This window comes from Mustela nivalis (genome assembly GCF_964662115.1).
Source record: "Mustela nivalis genome assembly, chromosome: 13".
In the NCBI taxonomy this organism is placed as follows: domain Eukaryota; kingdom Metazoa; phylum Chordata; class Mammalia; order Carnivora; family Mustelidae; genus Mustela; species Mustela nivalis.
The window spans coordinates 18,577,099-18,595,362 of record NC_139032.1 but is presented as its reverse complement, the minus strand read 5'-3'; the positions used below and the strand labels follow the sequence as shown (position 1 = coordinate 18,595,362).

Here is an 18,264-nt window from a genome sequence, read left to right as displayed (position 1 = left end):
AAAAAAGAAAAAGAAGTAGATACACACTTTGCAAATAAGATGATAAAGGGAAAACTCAGTTATTCTGCACTCAAATTGTGGGCCAAATCTCGCTTCGTCTATGGGGAAAATCCAAACTAATTTTCAAATTGCAAACATTGGAGACTTCTAGTCACAGAATGATTTTCAAGCGGCATACTCATTGAATGAGCCATTTACTAATTCATCCTTCTGTCTCTGTGATTTCTCAACATCCTTCTCACAATTATGAATCCGTGTACAAGGACTGCCCCATAGAAATAATAGCACAAAATTCCACTCTGTGGCTCTCACTGCACAGAAACCCCAGCGTGGCTGGGACCAAACCCACAGGAACAAAATTTAATAGCAGTGATCCTACAGTTAACCCTATAATCTCTCCATATTGTGCATCCTTGGGAGTTACCACCCCCCAAAAAAAGGAAATTAAAATTTAAAATTTTTTAAATTCAAAGGGCCCCTTCCTCAATGATAAAGGAGAAACTTAATGCAATTATTAAGGTGCAAGATGTGAGCAAAGGCTTATAGACTTTTAAACTTTTACTAGGTTCATTTTCAAGTTCAGTAAAAGAGGGCTGGAGTCCTGGGATGCGTATGTTCAGCATCCTCTGATCTCGGACAATCATGAAGTGGTAAACGGACAAGCAAGAACCCCTCACCAGCATGTATGCTGATTTCAAAACTGCTTCTAGGAGAACATGGGTGGCTCAGTCAGTTGAGTGTCTGCCTTCAGCCCAGGTCGTGATCCTGGGGTCCTGGGATCAAGCCCCACATCAGGCTCCCTGCTCCAGCTCAGTGGAGGGCCTGCTTCTCTCTCTCCCTCTTCTGCTGCCCCCACCCTCATGCTCTATCTCACTCAAATAATTAAATAAAACCTTTAGAAAAAAATTTTAAAAGGTTTCTATCAAACATACTAATATTTAAAAATATATTTACAAAGGCCTAAAGGAGACAGAGGTGAAAATTCAAGGCAGATGGATTTTCATCAGTTCTCGTTGGAACCTGGATATTTAAAGTCAAAAAGTGAATCTTACCAAGAACACTAATCCCAATTCCTTTGTAGTCTAATAGTTCTTTTTGGATCTCTAACAATACCTAGAAGAAATAAGAGAAAATAAAATGATTTGAATATTCAGCCCAGAGCTCTGCCTCTGGACATCAGATCAGGGAGGGAGTCTACCCACAGAGCCTGTGAGGTCTGGAAACTTCTGTACCCCCCACAGCCAATCCCCTTCCTTCCAGCCAGTCCACAGAGCCCTGCTGATGCAACTTACACACAAGTTAAGTGTGAAATTATGTCATGTGATTGATATTAAAATACAATTTTCCCAAAATGAATTTACTTAGATAAAAGAATTCACCTAGATTCAAAAAAAAAAAAAAAAAATAGAGAATTTTTCTTAAGACAACCCTTAACGATCAAGATAAAACCATTAGGAAAAACCAGATTCCCCAGACAAGTCTGCTACACAGTTACACTTACCACTCTCTGAAAGCAAAAGTGCAACAAAATGCATTGAATCCTGGGTTCAGGGAACAACAAAAAGATCAACTGGGCTGAAATTAAGCAGATAAATCAATTTCCCATCTTGCCAGTCTAAGGTGCTCAATTGGGACAGGTTGGGTGTACAGAAATTAGGAAGCTTGGCCTTGAATAAGATCAGTCCAGGAATAATGACATACTGATCCCTCTTGCCAACAGAGCCATGCGGGTGATACTCTTGTCCCCAGTTTGCAGAAGAGAGATCAGCAGAGGCTCTGAAGGGTAGGCACCTAGCCAGTCTCTTGACCCCTCTACTAAGATGACTGCAGCCCCTCAAGCACGTTCTACCTTACAGGGACACATGGGCAGGTGGGACCCAGTATACTGGCAATCCCAAAGAGTCAGGAAACAGGGGCACGGCTCACCACCCCTTGCAAAACACAGCTGACCTGGGAGGAGCCCCATGGCCGTTTTGTCCCCCAAAGTGCAAAGAACGCAAGTAACTACGTGATGGGGAAAAAAACAAAAAACAACACCAATCCTTTATTTATTTATTTATTTATTTAAAAGATTTTATTTATTTATTTGACAGAGAGAGATCACAAGTAGGCAGAGAGGCAGGCAGAGAGAGACAGAGAGGGAAGCAGGCTCCCCGCTGAGCAGAGAGCCCCATGTGGGACTCAATCCCAGGACTCTGAGATCATGACCTGAGCCGAAGGCAGCGGCTTAACTCACTGAGCCACCCAGACACCCTATTTATTTGTTTTTAAAGAAGACAGATAGAAAGTCTTATCAGAGATGAATGCTAAAATTTTTTTTTTGAAATGACCTGACATCTGTGATTGGCTTTAAAATAACCCAGGGGCACCAGGGTGGCTCAGTCGACTAAGCATCTGCCCTAGGCTCAGGTCATGATCTCAGGGTCTGGCTCCCTGCTCAGCAGGGAATCTGCTTCTCTCTCTCCCTCAAAAAAAGAAAAAAAAAATTGAGGGGCAGATAGGGAAAAAGAGGGTGTTGATAGGTGCTGCAAGTTAAAATCCTCAGAGATGTGTGCACGGATTCCCCTGCCTTACCTTTGTGTCTGTGAGAACTGCCGTAACATGCAAAGAGAGGGGGGGAAGCTCTAAAAATATACATGAAACAGGTGAGACAAGCTCTCTGTAGAAGCATCCTGCCATCAGATTTCCTTGGAAGACAGACTAAATCAGATGTCACAAAACAATCTAAACTGGATGGCAACTTGTCTGAAATACAACATTTAACAATAAAGAATTAGACAAAAGATTTCCTGGCAAGGTGGGGGGGGGGTAGTTTAAGAATTTGTCATTGTTGGGGCACCTGGTGAGCTCAGTCTGTGGAGCATGTGACTCTTGACCTTGGGGTAGTGAGTTCAAGCCCCATGTTGGGTGTAGAAATTAATTAAAAATAATAATAGGGCACCTGGGTGGCTCAGTTATTTAAGCGACTGCCTTTGGTGCAGGTCATGATCCTGGCGTCCCAGGATGGAGTCCTGCTTGGGTCTCCCCGCTCAGCAGGGAGCCTGCTTCTCCTTTTGACCCTCACCCCTCTCATGTTCCCGCTCTCTCTCAAATAAATACACAAAATCTTTAAAAACAATAATAATATTAAAAGCTAGCATTAAAAAAAAGTATTTGTCATTGGTTTTGCAAACTATGGGATGATTATTATTATTGATGATTATTATTATCAGCACTAGCGGATTAAACACACTTAACGAATCCTTTCTTTGGTGAACACAGATAGTAAAGGCATCTTTGAACCCGTTTAAGACAGGATTTCTCTTACAGGCAGTATCCCTTGAAATGAGTTTAGGATCCAAATCATTACAAAGAGTTTTAAAGACTTCTACCCAAAAAGCATGCCCCTCTAGTCCAGTGGAGTTTATTTTTTCAAACTGCAGAATGCAATCGTTCTTATGGGTCACAATACTAAATAGAACAGACTAGCATTGAACACAGTACAAAAAGTATGTATGTCATAGTTATTTAGGCTAAATATTTCATAAGGCTTTAATTATACATACACTTCGTCATTTTGTAAAATATATTTCTCATTGTGGTCTCGGTCAGCAATAAAGTTTGAAAAGCTTCTCTAATCCTTACAATCAAATCAAATCAAATCAAAACTCATAAAAAGCAACATCTGCCACTTCCTCCTACCCCTTCACCCCTCAGAGAAGGCATCTGAGGAGAAAAATCTTCCCAAGAAAGTAAGAAATAACTGTCAACTTCCATTATAAGAAAGGCATACAAAATTGCACAGAGAGGGACGCCTGGCTGGCTAAGTTGAGATTCTTGATCCCCAGGTCCTGAGTTCGAGCCCCACAGGGGAGAGAGTACTTTTAAAGGAAAAAAAAAAAGAAAAATTGCACAGGGAACAAATACTCAGAAGGCTCCAAACCACGGAGAAAAGACAAAGTTGAGGAGGGTACAAAAAACACTTGCACAGCTCTAAGCAGGGAAGGAATTTCGCCTAAAACAGGCTGCAGTAAGTGGGAAAAACCAAGCCTTGCTCTTTCCACTACTATGAGCTCTGCCCCTAGGAAAGCACGAAGTCCTTTCCCTTCTAAAATTGTTAAGATTCTCTGTTCTTACAACACAGAAGAGGCTCTATCCCAGGGAGATTTCTACTCTGTTCAACAATAGATAATTGTAAAGCACTTGGCTAAGCCCCATGTTGCTACAACATAGTATCAGAGTCAATGTGGTTAGAAAAATGAAAATATAACAACAGAGATAGCAGCTTGTCAATCAAGGCACACCACAAACTGCCTTCTTCACAGTTGGTGGGGGCGGGGGCGGACTGAAGATGATGTGGGAAGGAGAATGGGCGTTTGGGGGGAGGAGCTGAAACCTGGCTAGGGGCCTAGGAAGGCAGGGAGTGAGTTCCACTTGCACTAGAAAAGTCTGGTCGTGGCCCCGGGGAGAATTTAATCATTCCATTTCCTCCGAAACAAAGTGAAGCAAACTGGGCTAGCCGCCCACAGCCTACCAGAATTTGAATACTCGAATGCCTTTAGGAGTCAAGCCAGTTAAAATTTAAAATAATAATAATAATAATTAAAAAATTAAAAGCACGGGGGCACCTGGGTGGCTCAGTGGGTTAAAGCCTCTGCCTTCAGCTCAGGTCATGGTCTCAGGGTCCTGGGATCGAGCCCCACATCGGGCTCTCTGCTCAGCCAGGAGCCTGCTTCCTCCTCTCTCTCTCTCTGCCTGCCTCTCTGCCTCCTTGTGATCTCTCTGTCAAATAAATAAATAAAATATTAAAAAAAAAAAATTAAAAGCACGACTGAAAAGGGCGGGGGAAGGGAAGGTTCTCTTGGAAAACAAGGAAGGAAAGCCGAGACTGAAGGCTTTCAGATTTACATTTCTGAAAAGCAATGTTCCCAAGTGCTGGCTAAACCAAACACTCCTTACGAGAGGTCAGGCGCGGGACTCCAGTCTGCAATCCCCTCCAGTTTAACGCGCGATCCCCATTCACCATTCACTCAGTGTCCATTCACGGATCCACTCAATACTGCCTGGCTCGCAGCGGTGCCCTGCAAGGCGAACCCAGCGATGAGAGCTTTTTGCTTTGCGCCGCGCCCGGGCCCAGGACCGGAGGAGGCAGACCCGGAGTCTGCAGGTGCGCTGCGCTGCGCGGGTGAGTCACGTCGTGCAAGCCGCTCGCCGGCAGTCGGCGCCAGGGGCAGCTGCACAGTCCTGTTGCCCAGTTTCCTTCTCCCAAGCGCATTCTTCCAGAAACCCACTTGCGAAGGGTCCCGAACTGGGCGTGCACGCTGGCGCAGAGGGTTCGGAGGGCTCCGACCGGGGAGGAGGGATCCTAAGACCCCGTGCAAAGATGGGGTCCGAGCGGGAGCCACCCGAGCACGGGCTCCCGCTCGGACCCCACTCCCGGCGCGCGCCCGTGGGGACTTACCGAGCGCGGTAGCTTGGCAGGCCCGGGCCCGAAGTTGACCACCTGTGTCGGGGCGCTCATGGTGCGGCAGCGTAGGCGACAAGGACAACGGAGAGAAGCGTGCGCGGCGCGAGTCTGCTGCGGGCGCAGACCATCTGTCTTCTCCCAGCGCCCAGCCGGCGCCACCATTGGCCCGCGCAGGAGCAGGCCCTGCGCTAATTGGTTCGCGCTACGGGGCTCGCATCCCCATTGGTCGTGCTCAACAGCCAAGGCCCAGGAGCAGTTGCTCCTCCTCTCGTGTACTGTTTCAACTCTTTTCTGATGAATGCAAGGCGCGCGGGAGATTGCGCCAGCCTTGGGACTCCGCAGAGTGCCCGCCCTAGCATCGTGGGCGGCGGGAAAAGGCTGCCCCTGCTAACGTGAGTTAGTGCCTCTGCATCCCGGATCAAGTCTGTTTCCGCCCTCCAACCTTGACCCCAGCCCCTCTCTCTCGGTCGCACCGGAAGATGTGGAGGAAATCGCTCCCCAATCCAACCACCTCTCCTTCACTAACCCCTGGGTTCTGATGCGTATTTCAGAGCCAGCAGTTATTAATTCACCAAGCTTTTCTGAGCTCCCCCGCGGACCCCAGATACTCTAGTGGAGAGGCAGGGCTCCCAAGAAAGGAACTGGCGTGTGAAGGATGGGCCGGGAGTGGTGGGTGGGGAATGAGGTTCTCCGCACGTGCCCGGCGGCCAGGAGTTCCAGCAGGATGAAAGGATGGAGGCAGCCAAGGACTCTGGGAGGGGCACTAGCCCGGGACACCTGGATTGCACCCCCGCCCTTCCCCTTCCCGGGAGTCCTTGTAGGTTGCTGATTCTCCCTTTACTCCTATGAAAAGAGCGAGCTAGAATTAGACTTTAGCTCTCAGTTTGCTCCACCGCCGACAAGCTGTGAGTTTAGAAATGTGAGGAGGTATTAACTGCAATGCAATATCCCTAGGGACTCGGCGCAAGCCTGGGGAGAGGCCCTGAGCCAGGCCGGGCGCAGGGCCAGAGCTGCTCAAACTTTTACACAGATGCATCCCTCTCAAAAGAACCCCCATGGGGTTCTGAAACCAAGAGGCCCCCTTCCCTATAGGAAAGACATTTCTTTGAAGTCTGGAATTTCATCATTTTTTAAACTACAAAGTTTGCTTTCTACTCCATCATGTAACCTAGTTACTTTGAACATAAAAATATTGTACCAAATCTTTGAGCAAAATTGATGTTCCAGGAATATAAACAGTGCCCATCCTGGGACTTTCTTAACACCCTCCACAGCGTCAATTATCCCAGTGTGAAAAGGCTTGTAAGCTAGCAGGATTTGGGGCTTTTGCTTGTTTTTTTGTGGTATGTGGGTCGGATAGGGCAGGGGGCAGAGGTCCTGCTTTGGATTTGTAAGTTGGAGGGCAAAGTTTCTAGAAGAAGCTGAAGTGAACAAGGTCACTGCTTTCCATAGCACCTTCTGTTAAAAAATTGCAAAATTGAGCAGAGGATATGAATCTCAGTCCATAAACTAAGATTGCAAGAATCCTCACTTATCCCTTATTTTATATCATGACTTATCTGTAGACCCTTAGCAGCTCGTCCCCTGGGGAAGTGGGGGAACTGGCTGTCCTCCTTCCTGGAGTCCCTAACTACGGGGATTTACATGGTCCTAAGGTTTGGGATGGAGAGGAAAGCAGGCATCCACCTAGTCCTCCATCCCCAGAAAATATGACTGAGTTGTGTCCGCCATCCAGGTTTATATGGCGGATTCAGCCAATTAGCTCTCTACCACTCCCGTGTCTCACAAGGTGATGAAATGTGGATGTTTTTGGGTTTGTGAGTGAAGAACGAATTCTTGAGAGCTTTTTGGGTCCAAAAAGGTGATTGTCTTATAGCACAGAGACAGAACCCATGGGTAGAAAGAGTTATACCAGGATTATGAGGAGAATATATATATATATATATATATATATATATATATATATATATATATAATTTATCTATATATATATTATATATAATACACACACACACACACGTTTTAATGAGAGGGGTTTAGGGATAGTGTATGTCTCCAATGAATGTGGAAACAAGGCTTTCTGGTCCTTGAGGGGCTCAGTGCCATTAAGATAAGGTTATTTTTAGTCTTTCATAAAACATAAACATTAAGGCACCAAGGCAGCCGTGAGTTCCTTGAGGGAGGCTCTGCATGTCTCAGGTATCCATCAGTGGGCTGTCCCCTCAGTGGACTGTCAGCGATTAGGAGATTTAGTTCAGGCTGGATTTCTCTTGCCTTTGTTTCCCTCATCAAAGGGACACAGGAAATTTGCGTGGGGGGTTGGGGCGGCTGTCATCTCACCAGCCACTACCTGTCACATTCAGTCATTCCACCTAGGGCCTTACAGTTTCTGACATGATATTACAGGGAAGTGAGGCACACAGACCCTCAACTCAGGAACGTCGTTGTGAGTGTGCTTGTTAGAAAGGCGCACACACAACTTGCGTCTTTCCACAATGTCAGATTTATTCAACGATAAAGCAAAGTTAAAACACAATTAGAAGGTGGGTTCAGGATTCCAAACTCAGTGACAGTTCACCATGTGAATCAACTTGGCTTCTTACACAGTGCACAGAGTAGGACAGAAGACAAACCACACAACAAACAGGATAACAGAAGGGAGCAGGAAGTTAATGAACCAAATGCGAAGTCAGTCTGTGGGTGTGAAGCTGAGATAAGGCCACAGCCTGGTCCAGGTCAATTCTTGGCACTTACTGCTTCTGATGTTCAAGCAGGGAAGGCTTCCAGTTCTGTTCGGAGATCAATCAGGCAGAGCCTTTGGCAACAACTGCCTTTTTTAAGTGGTCAGACATAGAGGTGTCAAGTCTGAAGATTCTGACAGTTTACTCCCAAATCCTCCCCTTTTCAAAGGGATTTAATCAGTTTTGGGTCTCTGCAGACCTCCTCTGGTCCTGCTGCTTCTCAGTTCTGGGGTGTCAGCTGACACTGGTCCCGGTGATATCTCCTAGCTGTAGTGCCTTAACTGTCTGCGTCTTTGCTGAACATGGGTCCTTACTTGACACAGGCTCCTGCTTGACGTGAGAGACTCTGTTTTGCCCTCTACAGACTTGTAGACCTCTGCCTCAATGTCTCTCTTCCTCCCAGCACAAGGGAACCTCTTTTTCATCCTAGAGAGAATCCACTTCTTTCTGTTTCTTCCTCACACTCTGTGCACAAATACCTTTGGTAACTGGTTCTAAGTCTCTCCTGCTGATTTTTCAATACAGATGTACAAGGACAGCCCGGGGAATTCCTGCATTTTAGGAAGGTCCCTATTCCCTTTTAGTGGGCTGTGTTGAGTAGGTAAAAAGAAGCTTCTTTATGAAAGACATGTGTTGTAAATGTTAATTTCCAGAAGAGTTTTTATTGGGCCCTTATTATACACACGTGAAAATGCCGCTGTTTCCCGTCAGATTGGCCATTCCATTTCCAGAGGCATGAGGAGAGAAGGCAACTGAAGAGAGAAGAATCCCATTTGGAATGAGCTGAGATTATTTCTGTTGCCCGTTTTGTAGCTGGAGCTGAAGATCCTTCTTCTGTATCATTCATTATTCCCAGAGGAAATGAGAGATGGACAAGGGAGTCATTGTAGTTTAAGTAGCAAAAAAGAAACAAAAAGTCAAAATCCTATAACATTCTTCATTCGGACCCCAAAAGACAGAAAAAGTTACTCATCCTACTCATTTTGCTTACCTCAGTTTATTTTTGTCCCCTACTTTGCTTCATTTAAAAAATATTGTGATAAAATATACATAACATGAAATTTACCATTTTAACCATTTTTAGATATATTTCCTTTTTTTTTAAGATTTTATTTTTTTCTTTGACAGACAGAGATCACAAGTGGGCAGAGAGGCAGGCAGAGAGAGAGGAAGGGAAGCAGTCTCCCTGTTGAGCAGAGAGCCCGATATGGGGCTCGATCCTAGGACCCTGAGATCATGACCTGAGCCGAAGGCAGAGGTTTTAACCCACTGAGCCACCCAGGCGCCCCCCATTTTAACCATTTTTAAGGGTAGTTCAGTGGCATGAGTACATCCAGTGTTGGGCAACCATCACCACCCTCCACCGCCAGACTTTTTCATCTTCCCCACTGAAACTCTGACTATACCTATTGAACAGTAGGTCCCCACTCCTCTTCCCCCAACCCCTATAAACCACCATTCTGCTTTCTGTCCCTATGCACTCAATGGCTCCGAGTATCTCCTGTAAGTGGAACATACAGAACTTGTCTTCTGTGACTGGCTTATGTCACTTAGCACAATGTCCTCAAGGTGCATCCATTTTTTGAGCAGGGAGCCCAAAGTGGGGCTTTATCCCAAGATCCCAGGATCATGACCTGAGCCAAAGGCAGATGCTTAACTGACTGAGCCACTCAGGTGTCCTCTGTCTCCCTTTTTATATGATCAGTATAGAGAGCATTCTATTGCAAGCTTTGCACAAGTAAAAGCTCTAAGGGAATCATTTTAAGAGAAATATTCTCTGTGGACTAGTGGGCAAAATTACACAGGGGACTGCACACCACTTTGACAGCCTGAAAAGATTCTGGTATGGTAAAGGCATTAGGATTTCTTTTTTAACCTGAGAATATACTTATTTCAGTACTGTTTTTTAAGGAAAGGAGCAAAACTGCTTGCCACCATCCATCTGGTGTGTAGACATGGTGTTCGCCACACCCAGCCGGACTCACAGGTGCATTTTTGGATCAGCATTCTTCATCTGGGCTACCTCACGCCAGGGTTTCACAGAGGCATGAAGATGGCTGCAGAGTGCTTGTTTAATCACCTGTCCGGGTCTATATGTGTCAGAGTGCCTGGGCGGCTCGGTGGATTAAGTGTCTGCCTTCCGCTCAGGTCGTGATCTCAGGGTCCTAGGATCAAGCCCTGAATTGGGCTCCCTGTTCAGCGGGAAGCCTGCTTCTCCCTCTGCGACTCCCCCTGCTTGTGCGCTGTTGACCTCTCTCTCTCTTTCTCTCATTGTATCAAATAAATTTAAAAAAAAAAAAAAAAAGCCCAAAGTCTAAATCATCAAGTCTCAGAATGACTACTGTAGAGTTAGTGATGTGGTGGTGATTTTATTTTTTCCTTTTATTTATTTACTTGTTTTTAGGATTTTATTTTTAAGTAAGCTCTACATCCAGCATAGGGCTCAAACTCACGACCCCGAGATCAAGAGTCATGCACTCTACCCACTGAGCCAGGTGGGTGCCTCTCCTTTTATTTTCTTTCTGGGGGCCAGAGCAAATACCAGACAAAGGAAGGAGATAGAGCAAAGCCAGGGGATAGAGCCCGTGTAGGACTCAGAACTTCCCGTTCCTGCTCCTTCTTTTTCTCATCCCCCAAACTAAATCCCAACTCCAACACACACTGCTTCAGAAACAGACGGTGGTTTTACCTAACTGATTGACTAGCTTACGTTTGGTACAGAAAGGCAGCGAAGATCAATAAAAAATAGCAAGGATTCAGAGCTGCAAATGAGAGCCATTTCTGCAATCCTAGAGATGAAATGGAGGAAAGGCAGGCTGGAGGGCAGTGACTGAGAAGCTTGGGGAGACGAGCTCAATACGTCATGATTTATGCACGTGCTGAACTGCTGTACCGCTATTACAGGTGATGCATGCGAAGACCTTTATTATTTTTTTTAAGATTTATTTACTAGAGACAGAGGGAGAACATGAGCAGGAGAGTCAGGGGGAAAAAGAATCTAGCAGACTCCCTGCTGAGCGTAGAGTCAGACACAGGATTCGATCCCAGGACCTTGGGAGCAGGACCTGAGCCAAATCAAGATTCAAACTCTCAACCTAAAGAACCATCCAGGCGCCCTCCTACAAAGACTTTTAATGACATAGGAATATGCTCAGTATGAAAAAATCAAATGAAAACAAAAGCCGCTTTCCATCACTGCAACCATGAACCAGCTCCGTTCTGCAAACATAACAATGATTCAGCCACTTAAATTAAAAGGGTCCCCTCGTTGGGGTCACAGCTCCTACTCACAACTTAGGCAACAATTTATAGTCCCAAACCAGAACATTAACAAATGCATTCATTCAGTCCCATTTATTCATTCCACAAATACTGCATTCCTACCATGTACCTCAAAGACTGCAGGCATGGTCCTTGCCCTCCCACAGCGTCTGCGGTTTGATACGTTTATAGAGAATCTTTTCCTATTTTGCAGATGTCATCAGCCCAGTGAGGCCTGCCATGATCACCTTGATAATATCAAAACCTCGCCCTCAACACCTGGGGCTCCTGATTACTCTTACCCTGCTACCATTTCTCTTTTTTCCAAAGCATGAATCATCTTGCACATGCAATAGAATTCATCCACTTATTATTTATTCATGTGTATGAAGGGAAAGAGAAATTCTTCTCTATCCTTCAGGGTCTTCCAGCTGGACTAAGAATTAAATTGACATGAGACCCATTCCCAGGAGGAAAAAGCAGAGTTTTATTACATGCTCATGGAGGTTCAGTAATGAAATGGGGACCCAAGAAATGACCAAAGCAGGCAGATTTCATACTTCTTAGACAAAGAGACAATAAACCTGTGAGAAATTGACAGGACAAAGAGAAGTTAACTGGGAGCTTCACTTACAAAGGAATTCTCAGCTGAGTTTGGGCTAGGGTAGTAAATTAGATTAGTAAAAAGTAACAAGGGTTGTTTATTCAGGCTTCTCTGCTCTAAATTTTCCATCTCTGGTGAAAAGGATGTCTCTTTACGGCCTGGTAGGGGAGGGGACTTTTCAGAGGAGAGTGTTATTTCCTGCTTTCAGGGGGATGGGGGAGGGGCTGAGTGTCCTTCTTGCACAAGAAAATTTTATTTTTAATAATCAATATGCCAAAGTGGAACATTTCAGGGAAGCCTGTCCTTGGCCCCTCCACCTGTGTGGTAGAATTCAGAGTCTGTGGATTTGCTGGTACACCTAGATGAATGTCTAGTCCAGGGTAAGCTCACAAGGATCTGTTGACTGAGAAAGACTGAGATTATAAATACTAGATCTGGGCGCCTGGGTGGCTCCCAGGCGCCAGGCGTGGTAGTTGGTTAAACAACTACCTTCGGCTCAGATCATGATCCCGGAGTCTCAGGATCAAATCCCGCATTGGGCTCCCAGCTCCACGGGGAGTCTGCTTCTCCCTCTGACCTTCTCTCCTCTCACGCTCTCTCTCACACTCTGTCTCTCAAATAGATAAATAAAAATCTTTTAATTAATAAATAAATACTAGATCTACTATGATAATTTTCCTATACCAAAGAGGTCTGTCCCAATGTTGAACTCTCTTCCTCTAGGGACAGAAAGCTGCTTGCCTTTATTTTTTTTTTAAGGTTTATTTATTTATTTGAGAGACAGACAGAGCCCGTGCCCAGGCGTGCAAGCATGGGGGAGGGGCAGAGGGAGCAGGAGAATCTCAAGCAGACTCTCCCCGAGAGCGGAGCCTGATGAGAGACTCGATCTCATGACCCTGAGATCATGACCTGAGCTGAAATCAAGAGTCAGACACTCGAATGACTGAACCACACAGGTGTCTTGCTGCTTGCCTTTAGTAATAAATGATTCCCCACCCCATTCTGCAAGGTTTCAGAGGAGGGTACACCACAACTTCCCTCACCATCCTATTTAATCTCTTAGCAAGTCTATTAAACCTCAGAACTTTTCTCCACCCCATCACTTCTCTCTGTCTCTGCTTGCCTAGCCAAGTTCCCATGGTCTCTCTCTTCCCAGACTCCTAGACCTGGCCCCCTTGCTTTCACTTTGCCCTCTTAGAATCCATTCTTCAAACAGAGCAACAGTTGAAAAAACACACAGGAAAAAACACACATGAATTAGATCTTATAACTGCTGCTTAAAGCCTTTAACATTGGGCCACTACCTTTAGAAAAAGACCCAAATTCCTAATAGGCCCACAGGATAATACCTGGCCTGGCCCTTGGTCCCCCTCTTGGCTCCTTTTTACTCCATCAGTCCTGGAAGCCTCTCAAGCTCTTTCCCTTCCTGGCATTCTCTGGCCTCCCAAAGGCTGGCCCTGCCCATCCCACAGTTCACACCACCTCCCACGTCTTGCCTGGTTACCTCAGCCACAGTGGCCCCAGCAGACCCTTCGGCCCCTTACCATATTTCCTACGCTATTTCTCTCAGAACTTGCCAGTCTCTGAAATACTCGTATACTTAGTCACTGTCCACCCTCTCACTAGAACACACGTGCTCTGAGAACTGAGACCACACCTGCCCTATTCACGCTGTCCCCCGAGCATCAGCACCGTACGCGCTTGGTAATACTTTTTGAGCGAATGTCCAGGGCAGGAAGAAGGAATTAACAAGGCTGACAGTCTTTGTTGCTAGGAAAAAGAACTTGCATCTCCTAATGCTCCAGCATTTTCTATAGTGAATATTAAAAACAATAATCATTTTTTAAAAGTCGGTTATTTTTAGGGGTATCTGGGTGGCTCAGTTGGTTAAGCATCTGCCTTTGGCTCAGGTCATGATCTCAGGGTCCTGGGATCGAGTCCTACATCGGGCTCCTTGCTCAGCAGGGAGTCTGCTTTGGCCTCTGCCCCTCCCCCACCCCTCCCGAATGCTCATATGTACGCTCTCTCTCTCTCAAATAGATAAATTAATTTTTTTTAAAGTTGATTATTTTTAAAGAGTAGGTGGGGACTGGCATTCGACCCTGAGAAAGTCTGGTGATCCTGGCCTACCACTTTGCCACATGGGGACTGCTGGGGCCCGTCCTGCCCAGGGCATGTGCCGAGACTGGAAGGCTTCCTTCTGCATCAAGTATGAACACGTCGCCGTGCAATTAGAATTCTAGGCACATGTTTTCACTGGTAAGGGAGGCTGCAAGGGGGATTCAGCAAACCTCTCACTGGCACTGGACCTGTCCGCACTACCCTGACCTGGTGCAACCCCCAGAGTTCACGGCAGCCCTCGGTGAGTTGCAGGTTGTGGAAATGATGCATTTTGTCAGGGAAGAAGGGGTCGATAGAGGAGCAGGGGGCAGGGGGTGGAGACAGAGTGCCTGTAGAGCCACAAGGAATCTTGGAACGTCATCTGGAATCATCCACCTACACATTCTCAGAGCTGGCCTCTCCCAGCATTGTCCTGGGGCAGCAGGGAGGAAATCCCATATAATCCCATGAAGTCCCTCCCCTTTGACTGCCTGAGGATTGGAGTGGAAGTTTACAGAACTGAGGAAGCGGATGAAAGATTGAAGACTTTTTCATTGATAACCATCTTTATATTGATGATGTTGGTCCTGGCATCCCTGTAACTCATATCGCCAAAAATCCTCAGGTTACACGGGATGACCTGGTGCCAGGCTGGCCCCGAGTCTCAAATCTCTAAACATGACTAAACTTCCTTGCATTACTAACCAGGTAGACTGACCCTTTGGAACTCAGGGGTCGCAGGAAACTGTCTGCACTCTAAACGCCAAGGTTACAGATGGAAGAAAATGACCAAGTGTGATTCTTTTTTTTTTTTTTTTTTAAAGATTTTATTTATTTATTTGACAGACAGAGATCACAAGTAGGCAGAGAGGCAGGCAGAGAGAGAGAGAGAGGAGGAAGCAGGCTCCCTGCTGAGCAGAGAGCCCGATGCAGAACTCGATCCCAGGACCCTGAGATCATGACCCGAGCCGAAGGCAGCGGCTTAACCCACTGAGCCACCCAGGCGCCCCCCAAGTGTGCTTCTGAAGAATAAAATGAAAAGCACCTGTCCTCTTTCAAACACCAAAGGATGCTTCTCAGGTATTAAACTGAACTACTTCTGGTGTGTCTTACATCTGTCCTGGACTGTTTACAGCATTCACATCATAGATCTCAGGCATTTATTGCAACGCCTCCAGCTTGTGATGAGGAAAAGGGATGGTTAGGGCTGGTCCTGCCCTCATGGCTCCACGGCTGCTACCTCTTGCTGAGGACTAACACCTGGTCCCACCTGGCAGAAGGAGAACCGAAACCCAGATCAAGGATTTGTTTAGGGTCACCAAGAATCTGGTCAATCAAGCCAAGAAGATAACAGACCATTGCGTTCTGAGTCCCCAGAACATACCCTTTGTCTTATACACACTTCCTTGCTTTCAAAAATGACTTCAGGAGGCACCTGGGTGGCTCAGTTGGTGAAATGTCTGACTTCAGTTAGGGTCATGATCTCAGGCTCCTGGGATCAAGCCTCACTTTGGGCTCCCTGTTCAGCAGGGAGTCTGCTTCTCCCTCTGCCTCTGCCTCCTGCTGCTCCTGTTTGTGCACTCTCTCCCTCTCTCGCAAATAAATAAAGAAAAACTTCAAAAATACTGGGTGATGGACATTGGGGAGGGTAGGTGTTCTAACGAGCACTGGGTATTACAGAAGACTGATGAATCTTGATTCTTGAATCTGATGTATTCTTGAAAGAATACATTATACGATAATAGAAGTAAATTTTTAAAAATTAAAATTAAAAATAAATAAATAAAGATCACTTCGAGGTGTCAGCAAGATTATTTAAATTCTCCCAGAAGAGCACGAGCTCAGAAAATACAAACTGAACCCTGGGCAATCTGAGATCTAGAAAGGAAAGGGCATGGGCTGGGGAGGGAGTTGCGCTCGCCCCACAGCTCCATCTCTGCTCCTCCAGGAAAGTGCAGGCTCCTCTCCAAAGTGCAGGCAAGAACTTCATAGAGTGTTCCCGTGCCTTTTGACAGGCATTGCTCCCCTGTTCTGCCAGCTCTGTTCTGCGGAACTGATCCAAGGTACCTCCGACAGCCTTGGTTACCCTTCCCTCATTTTTTTCTGTAGATCTGTGGTCCCTTTCCATCCCAAGCTCATTATCACCTGCTTTCATCCACTTACCAGCAAGTTAGCTGCTGCCGTTAGGCTGGTCTTCAGTCCTTCTGGAATTGCGAGTATAGGAGCAGGGTGGCAGAGGTTGACTCAGAGGAGAAGCACCGGTGATCTAAATGTAGAGACGTTTGTGTTAGAAACCCAGTGGCTGGAAGAGTCCCTCTTCTTCCCTACTTTTTGAACTCGGTGCATTTATACACAGTCTTGGTCCTCAGGGAAATATCTGGCACTTTGCCTTTGTCTTCTTGGATCTCTGTACCTAGGAAAAATGTTAACAGCATGTGAAATTTTCCCGAGGCATATTTAAACATGATTGCTTTTAAAATGTTCAAACATGGGCACCTGAGTGGCTCAGTCAGTTAAGAATCTGCCTTATGCTCAGGTCAGGATCCCAAGATCCTGGGATCGACCCCTTGTTGGGTTCCCTGTCCAGCGAGGAGCCTGCTTCTCCCTCTGCCCCTACCCCTGCTCATGCTCTCTGTTTCTCTCAAATAAAAAAATAAAATATTTTTAAAAATAAAAATAAAGTGTTCAAACATTATAGAAATTCAGAGCACAGGCAGAGAATGTCCAACTTTGAGACACTTTTACTTTAGGTACTGAGTCTATTTTTTGAATTGGTAATACATTCAGATGGTTCAAAATCAAACATATAAAAGATGTACAGTGAACAGTTCCTCATCCTCCACCCAGCTAGCTCCTATCTCAACTCCACTAGTAGATACCTTTGTCATTTCCTTTTGTGTCTTTTCAAGTTTCTTCAGCAAATACAGGCAAATAGAAATATATAATTATTCCCTTTCTCCCTATTACACATAAGGTAACATAAGCACTGTTTTACATCTTGCTTTTTTATTGTACATAATAGATATTAAGCAAATTTTGATTAAGAATGTAAAAAAAAACAAACAGAAATAAAAGCCATATGAATATATGTGCACATGCATACACACGGGTCTGTGTGTGTGCCTGGGCATGCACACGTGCGTGCGTGCGTGCACGCGCATACACACACACACACACACACACAAACAAACACACACACTTTTGTTCTCCTTTTCTTTCTTTCTTTTGTATAACTAAGCAAGATAAACGAATTAAGCTGATGATTGTTCAACCTACTCCTCTCCATGGGCCAGAGGAAGAAATATACCAGGGATAAGATCTGACGAGAAGATTCTATTTGATGGGTTGTAGCAGAAGGTGGGAGTAGGTGAGCCCATGGAGGGGCCAGAACTGCTCAAGTTCCTGTCTGGCTTGCTCAGAAGAAACTGTGAGATCAGCTACTTTAGGGACAACCAAATTTGTAGCTGTCTCTCTACTTGGAACCATTCCACCCTTTGATTCTATCACCAGAAAAGGAAAATGAGAGTACACCAAGAGAGAGAAAGTAGAGAATGGGCTTCTTCTTCTCTACTCTTTACTAAATACAATGTCAACATAAATGCAGACCTCCCCCATCTGTCTGAGAATAAGACGTCCCCACAGTCCAGGTAGCCTCAGGCCCGGAACTGGTAGAGCTCACTCCTTAGCAGGCAGCCAACAAAGGCTTTTTGCTATGAAGTTCAGCCAACTCTCTGAAAGCAGAATTATTGTAAGGAATCCTCTGACCCATTTTTTAATTTCTCCCAGCACAAACAAAAACTGAAAGTTAATGGGTCAACCAATGATAATCTTTGACTTTTTGAGCGCGCGCGCACACACACACGCGCGCGCACACACACATGCTTCAAAGGAACAAGCAAGCATATTTTGCAGAGGGACATATCCTATTCAAGAGACACGACACTACTCCCCTTCCTCACCACACAGACGAGATATTTCCTGAAAAGAACAGAGAAATCCCAAAGTGTTTTGTTTAAGAACAACAATCCCAGGCTGTTGAGAGGCTCTTACATAGTTAGGTTGGGGGAAATCACACCTACACCAGGAGTTTTTCCAAGCCTTCCAAAGTAGCA

At 45.7% G+C, this 18,264-nt stretch overlaps 1 protein-coding gene and 1 long non-coding RNA gene across 2 annotated transcripts in view; both read right to left on the bottom strand.

Moving 5' to 3' along the window:
- The window catches only part of PSAT1 (phosphoserine aminotransferase 1), a 29,959-nt gene extending 24,129 nt beyond the window's left edge, over positions 1-5,830 (bottom strand). The window contains exons 1-2 of the mRNA XM_082696758.1: positions 5,441-5,830; positions 1,053-1,113 (exon numbers count right to left, since the gene is read on the bottom strand). Of these exons, the coding sequence (XP_082552884.1) occupies positions 1,053-1,113; positions 5,441-5,608 (229 nt within the window). The 5' untranslated portion in view covers positions 5,609-5,830. The remainder of the gene's footprint in view (positions 1-1,052; positions 1,114-5,440) is intronic.
- A 2,112-nt stretch (positions 5,831-7,942) lies between these two features.
- Positions 7,943-17,917, bottom strand: LOC309847169. Its single transcript, XR_014302353.1, has 3 exons — positions 17,759-17,917; positions 16,316-16,565; positions 7,943-9,021 (listed from the first exon to the last, which is right to left on the bottom strand). It is a non-coding gene; the product is annotated as an uncharacterized lncRNA (long non-coding RNA).
- Between the last annotated feature and the right edge of the window lie 347 nt (positions 17,918-18,264).